The sequence below is a fragment of the Danio aesculapii genome, chromosome 21 (genome assembly GCF_903798145.1).
Source record: "Danio aesculapii chromosome 21, fDanAes4.1, whole genome shotgun sequence".
In the NCBI taxonomy this organism is placed as follows: Eukaryota; Metazoa; Chordata; class Actinopteri; order Cypriniformes; family Danionidae; genus Danio; species Danio aesculapii.
In genome coordinates, this window is record NC_079455.1 from 35,276,406 (window position 1) to 35,291,606 (window position 15,201).

General features: G+C 34.0%; 1 protein-coding gene across 1 annotated transcript in view; it reads right to left on the minus strand.

The window, feature by feature from the left end:
* Nucleotides 1-15,201, minus strand: part of LOC130214395 (probable E3 ubiquitin-protein ligase HERC1) — a 153,684-nt gene that overhangs the window by 116,990 nt on the left and 21,493 nt on the right. The window contains 9 exon segments of the mRNA XM_056446064.1: nucleotides 1-100; nucleotides 3,008-3,173; nucleotides 4,264-4,398; nucleotides 5,569-5,740; nucleotides 6,833-6,977; nucleotides 8,278-8,405; nucleotides 9,635-9,778; nucleotides 12,015-12,111; nucleotides 14,038-14,349. The exon segment at nucleotides 1-100 is cut by the window's left edge and continues 26 nt beyond it. Of these exon segments, the coding sequence (XP_056302039.1) occupies nucleotides 1-100; nucleotides 3,008-3,173; nucleotides 4,264-4,398; nucleotides 5,569-5,740; nucleotides 6,833-6,977; nucleotides 8,278-8,405; nucleotides 9,635-9,778; nucleotides 12,015-12,111; nucleotides 14,038-14,349 (1,399 nt within the window).

The following is a 15,201-nucleotide window of genomic DNA, read 5'->3' on the forward strand; positions in this document are numbered from 1 at the left end:
TCTCTGGGCCCTGAGGTAAGAGCGAGTGCAGCAGCTCCGTTCTCTCCCTGAGAGGAGGCAGCAACAGAGATGCTCCCATAGACAGCGTGCTCATTACTGCCTAAATGAACACACACAAAAACCAAACATTATTTAACTACCATGGTGTAGGAATGACTCATTTACTGGCGTTCTGTCAGATGACTCAGTCCAAACGGTTAGTCTGAGGGTTGTGAAAAGTCGTGTCTCTTGCAAACTCCATCAAAGAAAAAAAAAACAAAGATAAACAGACACCATCATCTTAATGTTTGCAGCATGTGGGCGAAACTCCAGCTGTATATGTAAGCAATTTAATTGGTTGAAGTTGTATACTGTTGTTCTGCAAGTTAGAAATTATACGCTGTACTCTTGGAGTGTTTGTTTTAAATACTGTATTATAGGGTGTGCGATATTTATGGTCTATGACAGGGGTTGGGAACCTTTTTTCAGCAAGAGCCATTTCTGATTTTTTTGGCAAATGCATTTTTTTTAAAGAGCCATTGCATGTATATGTACATGCTGAGTAAGTCGTCAAATGTTTGAATTTATGTGCATGAGGTTACCATAGCAAAGTAAGTTGTTTGCCCTTTATAGGTGTTGCGATTCAACAGCGCTACACTCATGCATTGGTTGAAACGTCCTTTTATTGTAAACGAAGTTCTTATTCATTTTGCTGGAAGAAAAAAAAAAACAAACAAAAAATAAGCTTGGTAGATTCAAATAATGTACTGCAGGAACATTGTGAAACATCACTATCTGTGCATTGTTCATCAATATAAATAGCTTATAAGAGGTATAGGTAATATGAAGTGATACAAATAATATATAGTTTTATACATTATATTTATCTTTTAAAAATAGCTTACATTAGCAAATAAAACACAAGGTAGGCCTACTGTGTCTTTCGTGAAATGTAGTTGTCGTTTAATGTATAGTAAATCGAACTCATTCAGAGTAGTGTCGCTGCGCAAAAGCACGTTATGATTGCATGTTTGAGGTAAGGGACGTTTTCATTTGCCATTCACTGACAGTCAGACAGGCTCATCCAGTTCATCAAACTGTTTTAAATCTTTTAAAATCTAAATCGGAAGCGGAATAAAACCTCATAAAAGCCGGAATATCAGCGCGCTGCTACATTAGAATAATACCGTATGATTCGATTCGCGCCTTCTGATTGGTTCTCGGGATATAGCGGCTATATGCTGTCAAAGGCAAGTGGCGTTTAGCTGCTTTTGCTAACAAACTGTTATTTCTAAATGGGCTGACGCTGGGATTTGGATGATCAGAAGCAAATCTAGTTGTTGATACAAGCCTAAAGAATTCACTCAATGTCATTATTTAATTGTAATTTTTTTAAAGAGCCATTGCATGTATATGTACATGCTGAGCAAGTCGTCGAATGTTTGAATTTATGTGCATGAGGTTACCATAGCAAAGTAAGTTGTTTGCCCTTTATAGGTGTTGCGATTCAACAGCACTACACACATGCATTGGTTGAAACGTCCTTTTATTGTAAACGGAGTTCTTATTCATTTTGCTGGAAGAAAAAAAAAAAAACAAATAAAAACTATAATACAATTGAAAGGGAATTATAATTGTATTTTTCAATAGGAAACTGATTTCTAGTGAGGTTTATCATTTTTAAACTGTAAAATATTATTGAAGGAAGACCGCATATTGACTGGAGAGCCACATATTTGTGGTCAAAGAGCCACAAGCGACTTGTGAGCCATAGGTTCCCTACCACTGGTCTATGATAATACTGTAATAGTTGTTTTGACTATGTGTGAGCTAAAGATCATCTTAGAGTCCAAAAGCATTGACTGTGTGTTGAAAGCAGCGTACTGTAAATGAGCCTGTAAGTCAAGTTTTAAAATAAAAAGCAAGTGTGCTTATTATGCTTTATAAAAATGTCAAAGTAGCTTTCAAAATGCCTAAAACGTCCATTTATTTTAATATATTTGCACCAATTTACCAAAAAAAAAAAGAAAATATTAGGGGTGTAACGGATGGATCACAACCAAAAGTTAATAATAACTTTTTTCCTTGTAGATTAATCCAACATTTGTAACTGCTACGTAGAGATCGCCTCCTGCCTCATTCAGATCTGTAAAATATATTGATGACTGAAGTATAGCGGTGGCACCTTCTTAGGTTATTAAAGGTGTTTTCTGTCACTAGTTTGGTCTGCATTATTGTATTCAGTGTAAACCTGCACAATTAATCATTAAAAGATCGGGAATTCAATTCAAACACCCGCATAACATAAATTATAAATGATGCTGATTTGCAAATGTTTATTTTTATACTTTTTAGTCAGTTACAAAGCTACAAACAATCAAAGAACACAGATTTAGTAGGAGAACAAATTTAGTTCAGAGATAAACACTAAAGTTTAAGATAAAGATTAAAATCCCTCCTTTGTGCAACCTGACGCTGTTGAAAGTTGGAGCAATTACAGTATTTACCCAATAGGTGACAACAAACAACCATCAAAAATTAGTACTGAATAGTATAATACTATAAAACTGAAAAGTTTTATGAGTGAATTATTGAATCTTTCATTGAAAATGAGACTAAAAAATAAATATGATGAGTTGTACAACATGATAATGTTAGATTTATAAATTTCGCGGTATCAGCAAAACTAACAATGATCGGTTTTCACATTGAATTAAATATTTAACTTTTTTATTCAGCTGGTTATTTCTTGATTTTTATTTTTTATTAGTATCACAGGTTCTAAGTTCTGTTTGTTAAAACCATAGACTGTAAAAGATATGGATGTAGTATCCGTGAAGTCACCCATAGGTTTCTGAAGAGCGCAAAAGAAGCTACAAGTAGGCGTGGCCACCCGTCACCATTTTGTTTGCACGTCATCGCACCGACCAGGGAATACCAAAAAAGGGCAAAGAGGCGGAGTGGAATCATTGAGGATTGAAAAACCTCATATCAAGTGAAAAAACATATCAAGTGGTTCATGCCACACCTGTTGTATGGATTCTGGTACATTGGAGTCGATGAGTCTGAAGAGCAGGTTCCTAAGTGGCCGACCCTGAGCACCTAGAACTGTGGCCCCCGTCCCGCCGGCATGGGCCAGTGACAGGTGGATAGACAACAGTTTCATACACAACAACACAAACTGGTGATGTTCCCTGGAAAGAAACAGAGAGGGTGAGAATGAGAAGTTTGAAGACGAGTGACCTTTAGTGAGTGCCAGGCCATATGCTGCTCTGACCCCAGCCCTGTGGGTATGGAGATGGTTATGGGTCTGTGCCAGTTACTGCTGCGGCTTTGAGTGTTTGTCACATTCCTGCTAGATGAGAGTCATTTCAGCAGCTGACATAGACATAGGTATAGCATATTACTTGCTTGCCCATGCTAATGCTAGAGTGTGCTAGGTGGTTGTTAAGGGACTTATATGCAGTTGTTTAAATGTTGCTATGTAGTGAAGTAGTTGGATAGATTAGAAATTTAGGGACTTGTACTTAAGGTTTCAACAGAACTAAAGTATGTGAATAACAGAAATCATGACATTTGACATTTTATTAAAATAAAATAAAATAAAACAAAAAATATAAAAAAATAAAATTAAATATAAAATTAAATGAAAATAAATGAAAATAAAATAAAATAAATTAAATAAATAAAATTACATTAAATATAAAATTAAATTAAATTAATAAAAATGTAATAAAAATTAAATAAAAAATTAAATATAATCAATTAAATTAAAAAAATAATTAAAATTAAATAAATTAAAATAAATAAAAATAAAATAAAAATAAACAAAATTAAATTAAAAATTACATTAAATTAAATAAAAAATAAAAAATGTAATTCAATTAAATAAAAAACTAAAATAAAATTTAATTTAATTTAATTTAATTTAATTTAATTTAATTTAATTTAATTTAATTTAATTTAATTTAATTTAATTTTGCCTAATGGGATCATTAACATGTGAAACTCTTTTTATTCAGAGCTATAAAGTAGAAAACAGCAGCAGCATTATATAATCTGCAGTTTGCAGTCTACAGCTATATTATAAGACAATGAAATTGTTTTTGACCTAGCATGCATATCAGCCTATTGTTCGGGAAACCCAAACCAAACTACGGCCTTTCATAATCCATAATAGGGGCACAATAAGATGGGCACAATAAGATCCATCAAATAATTTATTAAAATTTTACTTCAGTACTTCATGTTTTTAAAACCAACTTAAATACATCCACAACTCACCTCTTAGAGGGGAAAGGTGCAGGTGGTGTGTCTCCGCTGATACTGTCGCAGTAACGCTCCAGAAAACTGCGCAGATACGTAAAGGTGCTCTCCTCGAGATCCACACAAAACGGCCTGTGCCAAGCCACCAGCTGCCTGCCAAACGCAAAAAGCACACACACATAAACACACATTCACTTATGATAGAAGGGCTGAACAATTACATATACTTCCTTATTACAGTTACTTCGTAAGATTAGATTATTTATTAAAGATTAAAAGATAAAGATATTATTAAAAATATACATTTCTTTATTACTTATACAATGATGATCATGTTATTTCACGTTTGATTATTCAATTTCTGTACTGTTAAACTTTCCAGAAAATCATAAAGCACTGTTTATTTCACTTTCACAATTAATAAAAATCTTCCCAAATAGAGCTATTCAAATCATCTGGTGAACTGTCTCTATATTCAAATCACAATATATATTGCAGCAAAACAAAATATAGCAATGTCAGATTTTTGGCACAATATCATGCAATCCTACATGATAGGAAAGCAATTCCAACTACACAACTTTAAATGATGGAAAATGTAAATTGTATTTTATTAACACATCAGCAGAAAAACCAGATGGAGGAGGTGAAAGTTTATTATTATTATTATTATTATTATTATTATTATTATTATTATTATTATTATTATTATTATTATTATTATTGTTATTTATAGCCAATGAGTAGGCCAGACAGAATCTGCGGATATTTTTTGGTATTTTTGCACAAAATACTGTAAAACAAAATCTGCGGATTTATGTGGAATAATTATTTGGGAGTAAAAAACATGAAAAACATTAAGCACATTTTAAACTTGTATTTCAGGTTTACAGTGTAAATCCAATTAGGTCCACTTATTTGGTAAACAAAGTCTCTCATATAATACTGTATATCTTCTAAAAGACAAACTGTATTGTCAATAAATCATATAAAAATGTGCCAAAAATTTGTCAATAATATTACTGAAATTATAAAAAACTGAATAAATAAATAAATATTAATTTTTTCATTTATTCAGTTTGTAATAATTTTTTTTCAGTAATTAGTATTATTATTTAATTTAGTTATTTTTACACACATTCATATAAATAAATAAATAAATAAATAAATAAATAAATAAATAAATAAATAAATAAATAAATAAATAAATAAATAAATAGAATCAAAGATGGGCCTACCAATAAAGCGCATCATGAAATACAGTACTGTATTGTGGAAAAGACCTGAAATCCCTCATCAGGACTAATGAAATGGTCTTCTCACCTGTCTGTAGGAACAGCAGTCCAGGCAAGGCTGTGGGAGGTGCCTGCTGTGATCTGCTGGATTGACACTCCTTCTAGACCAATCACCTTTTTGGGTTTGGTGACAGGCGTTGAGGTATGGCCCTGCCCACACTGGCCCATGGCATTGTTGCCCCAAGCAAACACCTCATTTTCTGTAACAAAAAGCAATGAAATTACTCATCTCAAAAAAAAAAACTAAATGAAATTCAGCATTGATCTTAGAATTTCTTAGGTAAGTAACTATCTGGGAGCATAGTGAACCATTTTATTTAATTTTAAAATGCTTACTTATTTAAAATTATTATTTATTAAATATTTTAAAAGGCTGCATAGAAATTTTAATTGGAAAATAAATTCACTCTAACAGTCTAAAATTAAGATAAAAACCATAAGAATAATAGTTTTTACAAAATGGTATATTCAAAAATCTGCATTTTATTTAGCATTACTGTCATTTTATTATTGTTTATAATGTAACAAGCTATTATTTTCTGACTTTCACTTTAATTTATTTATAAACTGAAAATAAAATATGTCATTTCTGCTTCACTTGCATCATATAAACAGACTGTATTTTGTGCTTTTTTCTGAGGCCTACAGCATTTGATGTTTAAACATCACAAATAAATGAAACTGCAGCAATGATTAGCTATAAAATGTACTACATATTTTGAATAAAAAATACAAAACAACATTTTTAAATAAGATTTAAATTCAAAATAATTTTACCATTATTTTTATTATTATTTTTGTTAATATTATTATTATTATTATTATTATTACTATTATTATTATCATCATCATCATCATTATTATTATTATTATAATTATTATTATCATTATTATTATTATTATTACTATTATTATTAATAATAATATTATTATTAATAATAATAATAATAATAATAATAATAATAATAATAATAATAATGATAATAATATTAATAATAATAATAATAATAATAATAATAATAATAATAATCATAATAATAACGATAATGATAATATTAATAATAATAATAGTAATAATAATAATAATAATAATAATAATACATTTTATTTTATTTTTAAATGTATATTTAACACATCAAATGCTACACTTAAATAATAAACTTACAGCAAAAGCAAAAGTTACAGCAAAAATTGCCACTGGTGGAGCAGAAATACACATATCAGTATTTTACTTTTTACTTTTTTTAAATCCCATCTTTCCCATCCCAACCTATTTTCTCCATCCCTCTCACCGTGAGACAAAGCGAGACAATGGCTGTCTCCACACGAAATGTCGATGATTTTAGTGATGCTGAGCTCTTCTATCAGTCGAGGTCTGAGCGACGTGGTTTCAGATGAGCCACAGCCGAGACATGAGCCGCAGCCCCACGCAAACACCTGAACACAGAGACAGGACAATTTACAACTGTGCATATTTACCCAGTTAATGTCAGCAGGACCTACAGTGACCTCCATTAATATTTGCATCTCTAGACTGTGAAAAAATGTCTTTATTGCTTAAAATTTCAATATTCACCTCAAAATGTTAACAAATCCTCCAATTTTAAACACTGATTTTGTTTTCTTTAGCTCATTGGATGTTTTATTCACCAAGTTTGCACTTAAATCCAGTTCATTTGATGACAAACTTTGGCTGAGGGATTTTAGAATGACCAAAACAACATTTCAGATGTTGTGCAATGTGGCCATCCGCTGGTTTGTCCATTAATGTCGTCACATCATGCCCATTTTTGTTACCACCTAATCAGTTAAAACATAATGACGTGACTTTTTTGATGTGCAGGCTGCAATTTTGTTCAGTAAATGTGTTTCCTTCAAAGTTTATGCACATTTTTTCTCATCAGATAAAAAGTTTAGAAAGAAATGCGCATCTTGGCATTTCCATTAAGCAATTTTTATGCGATATTCCAAAATACATCTAAAAACAAGTGGTTGGAAACAAAGAAAACAAACAAACAGCTTTCATTGCTCGTATTTACCAATGAGTTCCAATATTAGCGTAGGACAGTGAAAGGATGAAAATTATCATATGCCTTTATTGTTATTGCAAATAATGTCTCTTTTTGCCAAAAGGGCTCATACAGATTCCAAAGGTAGAAGTGCTGATGAAAATTACGGTCTGGCTTAGATGTGTAGGGGTTTTACAGTGTGGTAACATAGTGATGAAGCTTTATTTTCATTGGTCAGTTTGAATATCTCAGTATTTGGGTTTTGGTCACATGGTCAAGAAAGAGACTAAACTAGATTTTAATATTTGCTCATTCTCTTTTTCTGCTCTGGCTCTTCTCTCTGGCTTCCTTAGAGTCTCTTTGGGCCTTACACTTTATCTCTAACCCTTGCTTGGGTAACTTTTTTTACATTTAAGACCTTGTAAAAATGCAATTAAGACTTTTTAATAACTTTTAAGGGCCTTAATTTTCTCATGATTAGTTTATCAACTTTTAATACTCAAAGACCCCACAGACACCCTGTCATAATTGATTTATCAACTTTAAATACTTTTTAAAACCCCCCGGACACCCTGTATAAGATATCAGAAGTATGGTATGACAAGAAATGTACAGTTACTCGCCATCATACTGATAACCTTTTTAGTCATTCAGCAGAACTACAGCTAGAACCGCTGTAGTTAAATCACATTCTTAAAACATGACACTGTATGGGAGCTTGTGTTTACCTGGCCAGCAGATGTCAAAGCCAGTGAGGACTGGCTCCCTGCACACACTTTCCTAATAATGAAGCCATGCAGGGCTTCTATCACTTTAGGCCTGTACACACGGTTTGTGTCTCCATGTCCCAGTTTACCTGTAACACAAACACACAGATTTCCTTAAGGTGTGTTATATCCACAGGTTTTGTCTGTGCTGGCTCTCTATCTATTTTAAACAGTTCGCAACAGCTCATTTCAAAGAAGTTTGAGCCTGTCTGTACGTGTTATGCTGATTGTGCTGTATTACAGGTTTTTTCTGGATTATCTGGGTGTGAAAAGTGAACGTACTGTACCTATGGCCTGCTCACTCCTGGAAAAGAGCACTATAAAGGGTGTAGAACTTTACAGTTTTGTACAAGCAAAATGATTTTGATCAAGAATGTATATTAACAAGCACAACTTATGTTTACAGCTGGTAAATGTTTTGTGGAATATAAAACATCAACTTCTGATCAAATTATTCAATTCACGTGAAAAAAAAAGAAAACATTTTTTGCAGACAGCCACTGAGTGAACAAAAAAAAGTTTTGTTAATTAAATGCACAGAATATTGTTGCTTAAATGAACAAGAATCGCATTAAACTGGATATTTTTAGACAGAGAATGACAAAACTAAAAATGAATAAATACATTTATAAAATTAGATAAATAAAATAAGTAACAAAAATGAAAAAACAAATCCAAATATAAATTAAGGAAATGAGTTAAACGAAAAGAAAAAAGCTAAATAAAAATGATGGATACATAACTAAAAACACAAACAGACAACAAATAATAAATACATACAGAAACAATAAACAGATAAATAAATAATAAATATTTGCCTAAAAATAAATAAAACATATCTAAACCAATAAATAATTATTATTCAACACAGTTCATAGCTCAAAACAAGATGAAAGACATTGAACGCAAGCGGCGTCAGTAGCAGAAACTCAATTTATTATTCTTTTGTGAGTTAAGGAATAAAATAATTATTTTTCTTTTACAGAAATATCTGTCTATCTATGTAAAATTCCAGGTAAATTCTGTATCAATATCCATGTGAAAAAAATATTTCAAAAAAATTTTGAGGCTCGTCTTCCAGGAAATAGCATGCTTCCTCTGAGAGACCGTTTACTATATTTTACCTGAAAACAGCCATTTGTGATCTGTAATTGTTTTTTTTTTTGTTTGTTTTTTTTGGTAAAGTCCCTTCAGATGATGGAAAATAGACACGTTGATTTAAATTATAATTTTAGTATGCATGTGGACTTCTAGGGCAAAAAACTAAAAAAAAAGTCAACTACCACAGAAGTGCACAAAATATGATACATCAGCGTACCATTGTCCCCTCCTCCGAATGACCAGACGATTCGTCCATCCTGAGCCACAGCGATGGTGTGTGAGCTTCCACAGGCCACCTGCCCGACCCCGCTGATGTCCTTCACGAGAGTAGGCACATTGCGACTGTGACTGTCACTGTGACCTACATCACGGACAAACAGATTGATTGATTGATTGATTGATTGAATGATTGATTGATGTTTTATTGCCACAGCAACAGAATTGGCTATATTCATGGCAACACTTATACTTAACTGTTTCTTAATAATCATGCATTATACAAAAAAACAACAATGATAAAAAATTGGATGAGATATTTTAATGGAGTATATGCACAAACTTTCCTTTATGTGACTATTTTCAATTTCATAAAGTTCCATTTACAGCATCGATGTCGTGATATAATTAAAATACAATCAGTTCTTTATTACGATACATAGATACAATCATAAACTTAATTATTCTTTTCGTTGTTAGAGTAAAAGGAGATGAAAGACTATTTAAATGCAAGTGCTGTCCATAGCAGCAGGCTAGAGCAGAAACACCATTGAAAATACTGTGGTAAAATAAAGTGCACAAAAAAAATCAGACAGTAAAGATTATTGATTTTTAAAGAAATCAGATCTTAAACACACAGATTTTGTAATGACGCTAAACCTCACTGGAAGCGCTTTTAGCTGGCCGACTGAAAAGTAAAAGTCTGTGTGCATATACTCCATTGGATCAAAGACAAATATTCGAAAATTCCTCCATAAGACACGTTTTTGTATATCCCTTAAAGGGTACTTATGGTGAAAAATCTACTTTTCAAGCTGTTTGGACAGACATATGTGTAGGTATAGTGTATAGACCGTCATATTTGGCTGATGTAAACACACAGAGTCCTTTTTTTTTCAATTTAACAACATAAAAAACGGTGGACCAATTGGAGCGGTTTTTAGATCGACGGCAACTTGACGTAGGAGTGTGGTCCCCCCGCCCACCAATACTGATTGACAAGTGCACATCACCATATCCTCCGTTTGTTGTTTCACGTCCGCCATTTTCAGCGTGCAAGTCAAAGCGGTGTCACCAAAGGAACACCCTTGCTCTATTTTTAGATGTAAGGCTCATTGGGCTCAGCACAAGATCAATATTCTCCACATGATCGCTCTAATCTGAATTGTTGTTTGTAACTTTATGTAGGTTTGCAAACATGTGTACTTTTCATTGCTTCTTCCTTAAACTTCAGCCGTTTGCATTTCTCGCGGTCACAAAAGCTCCCTGTGATACTAACTAGGTGCAACTGGAAAATGCGAGAGCGTTGCCCACGCACGCGACCCTCCATTGGAAATAAAATAACGAACTTGCCTGCAGGTTGCACACCAGAAGCGCCGCTCTGAGCGTCTCGCCACTCAGCGCCATGCATTTTAGAATTCTAAACATAGGTTTCTATCAGAGTACACACAACAGCGCTTCAAGTTGGCGGCTGTTCGCGGTACCCAGCCACCACTCAGGACACTTCATATTTCTGCCGTGCCACAGAGCGCTATCTGAATGGTTTCATTTTAAATGACATGCGAACGTGCGTATCTGGTGTGCCGTGTCGCGGCTCTGAGCGGTGTTTTAGTCAAAGTTAATTCAGTGTGCGTGGTTATTAGACTCGATGTACAAGCTTGGAACTTTAAACTAGCACAGTTGGCTGTAAAACTATACTAAGACACAAATGATTTTGTACTCTCTGCTTGGTCTGCGTCCGAGTCGTACGTGTACGTCTGAATGCTAGTCCTCTCACTCATGTTGCTTCTCTCTGTCTGCCAGTCTGTTACCAAACACAGAGCGGGGCAGCTCTTGGCTCAGCTCCCTTGTTACGTTGGGCAGGAAGTCAAAACTAATTTTCATGTGAAGCAACACACCCCTAAAACAGCGAGCTGTGAACACGCCCCCAAAATAACACTTTTTAACACATTATAATAAAACAATCTGAACTGTGTTTTGAACTGAACCTAAACTAGCACACTCAGAAGAACCATAATATTAATATTAAATCTTAAAAAAGGGGCAAACTATGTGCCCTTTAAAATATTTCCTGAATAAAAGCCTTTTCTAATCATAGATACATAAAAAAAAAACTGAGACAGAACTTCTGACACAGCAGTCTGACTCAGTCTGAGGCGTCCAGTCGACTGTCTGAAAATTATTTCTCTGTAGATCAGTAGGGGAAAAAAGCCTTCTCTGCAGTGCATACTGTGCACAGCAGTCAGTCAAAACCTTAAAAACCACCTCACACAAAAATCAATAGCGAATTGTATTTCACTGACAACACCATATCTGAGAGCAGACACTCAGATGTGTGTGTGTAGTGATGTTTGAGGGTCTGTAAGAGGAGAGTGATGTACCGAGTCGACCGAAGTCTCCTTCCCCCCAGGTGTACAGCTCTCCATCATTAGTCACTGCAGCGCTGTGTCTGTATCCAGCAGACACACACACCACCACCTGTAACACACAGAACCAAAAAGCATGATCATATTAGTCAGGTCCTGTCAATTTCGCACTGGCTACCCATTAAACATTGTTTACATCTTAAAATCCTGCTAATAACTAATAAAGCCCTGAATGGTTTAGCTTGTCACTATCTGAGGCTCTCGGCGGCCATCTTTGAAACGCCTCTCAGTCATTCTGTTTGAATGGGGAAACATCAAATTCTCCAAAACTGTTGGCCAAGCTCAAGATTAAAATTCATATTTAGAATCACCAATTGATTACAAAATAAAACCTGTCGCTTAAATTTAGTTTCTAACAAATATATATATATTTTTTAAGGTTGCTCAAACAAATGCGCACTCGAAGGAAATGAGATGCTTATGGCTGTTATTGTTTATGTTTTACACAGTATCATTCACAGAATAATGCCTTGACCAATCACGCTGGTCTTCTAAAGTAATACCTAAAATGACAGCAGTCTCATTGTTTGCAAGTTTGTGGGCTTCCATAGTTGCTGTCATGTGATTTGTGTTTGAATCATCTGTTGAACTGCATCCCAATCATCACAAATACTGCAGAAGACCTATTGGAACCCACATGGCCCCAAGATTCTCATAGAAATCAGTCAAGTTTGGTGAAGGAAAAATCATGGTTAGGGGTTACATTCAGTATGGGGCATGCGAGAGATCTGCAGAGTGGATGGCAACATCAACAGCCTGAGGTTTTGTGCTGCGATTACATTACAAACCACAGGAGAGGGCAAATACTTCAGCAGGATAGCGCTACTTTTCATTCTTTAGCCTCCACATCAAAGTTCCTGGAAGCAAAGAAGGTCAAGGTGCTCCAAGATTGGCCAGCCCAGTCACCAGACATGAACATTTTTAAGCATGTCTTGGGTAAGATGAAGGAGGAGGCATTGAAGATGAATCCAAAGAATCTTGATGAACTTTGGGAGCCCTGCAAGAACACTTTCTTTGCCATTCCAGATGACTTTATTAATAAGTGATTTGAGTCATTGCAGAGATGAATGGACGCAGTCCTCCAAGCTTATGAGAGTCATACACAATATTCATTCTTTTTCTACTGCACCATGACTTTATATTCTACACTGTACATTATTTCTGTTAAGCGACAAGACTTTTGTTTAGGCAAAGTCAGACCTTACTGTCCTAATTAAATAATTAAAAATCAAGGCATAATCATATTTTATTTTGGTAAATAAGCGTAATCTAGAGGCCTTTGCCTTACCTATAAGCCACTACTGATACTAAATGATCAACTACAAATCAAGTTATTATTTGTTGTTCCTAAAATTTGGCAACAAGACATTTTTCAGGTAGTGTAGTTTGTTGAAAAGTTGAGATTTCATCATGTCTGTGAAGCAAGCATTCGCAAAAAAAAAATCCAGTTTGTTTGCTGACCCCTGAGTGTTCATGACATCTGTATAAACTGTCATAGAAACACACAACTGGACCGAGCCCCTCCCCAAGAGAATCGTCAGTCACTAGAAATTTACTAAAAGGCGGGGCTTCATTCATTATTTTGACTGTTACACTTTTCCCCATTCAAAAACTATGCGAGTGTCTTATGTCTGTAAAGTGTTTTGACAAAATCTACACTGTATAAAACACTATAGAAATAAAGACGGCTGGTAGGGCATTATTGTGATTTAATGTTATTCGAATTTATTTTTAACGTTATGTTGTTGCTAGCAAGTTCAGGCCTTGCTATAGCACTGCTGACTGATTTTTAACATGTTGCTATGCAGTTTCTAGAGTGTTCTAATCAAGTCAAGTCAGTAAAGTTGAGTATTATTGTCATTCCGCTACATGAGTGGACAAAAAGTGGAACGAAATGTCATGTTTCACAGGACCACGATGCCACATAAATTAAATATAACTTGTATCTGCAGAAACAAAAAATAACACACTTTCTTACCTTTCCCAACAGAGGGCCTTGTATAATCTTGGGGTATTTCTGTGTGGCGCTGTTCCCGTGGCCCAGTTTACCATAATCTCCGTCTCCCCAGCTGAACACCTCTCCCTCCGCCGTGACGGCCAGCGTGTGTCCGTCTGACCCTTTAGAAGACGACACTTTCCTCATGGTGCGTGGAGGCTCCAGAACCAGCTTCTTGGGCAAGGACTGGTTATTAGAGTCTCCAAGTCCCAGCCGGCCATAACTACCCTTCCCACAAGCCTTCACTGCCCCATCCGCGGACACAGAGAACGTGCAGTACTGGCCTGCCTCAATCTGCAGGTGGAAAGAGAAGAGCACCGTTTAGAGCAGAGTGAATTGAATCAAGTATGATTGAGGATGTCCAAACTGTATTAGTGAAAGAGCACAGTTTATTTAGATGCACCTGCTGTTCGCTAAATTGTATTTCTCAGTAATAATGAAAAGACATGTCTGTATTAGAAAGCAGAGACTGTTTGGCCTGAAGACTTCAGATTAGATAATCAAACTTTGTTCAACATATTTCTATGCTTGAGAGATAACAATGAAATTTTAGCTGAAAAAAGAGATAGATACATATAATAAGTATAAGTAAATAAGTAAATATTAGTTTAGTATTATTCATAAAACAGTCAGCCTGGTATAGCTGGAATACCTGATATACCTTTGATATACCTTACCTATACCATAACTGGAAAATAATGCACACATAAATAAATAAATGAATAAATAAATAAATAAATAAATAAATAAATAAATAAATAAATAAATAAATAAATAAATAAATTCCTGATATACCTTATAACCTGGAAAATAATGCTAATAACGCACACATAAATAAATAAATAAATAAATAAATACCTGATATACCTTATAACCTGGAAAATAATGCTAATAACGCACACATAAATAAATAAATAAATAAATAAATAAACACCTGATATATCTTATAACCTGGAAAATACTGCCAATAACGCACACATAAATAAATAAATAAATAAATAAATAAATAAATAAATAAATAAATAAATAAATAAATACCTGATATACCTTATAACCTGGAAAATAATGCTAATAACGCAGACATAAATAAATAAATAAATAAATACCTGATATATCTTATAACCTGGAAAATAATGCTAATAATGT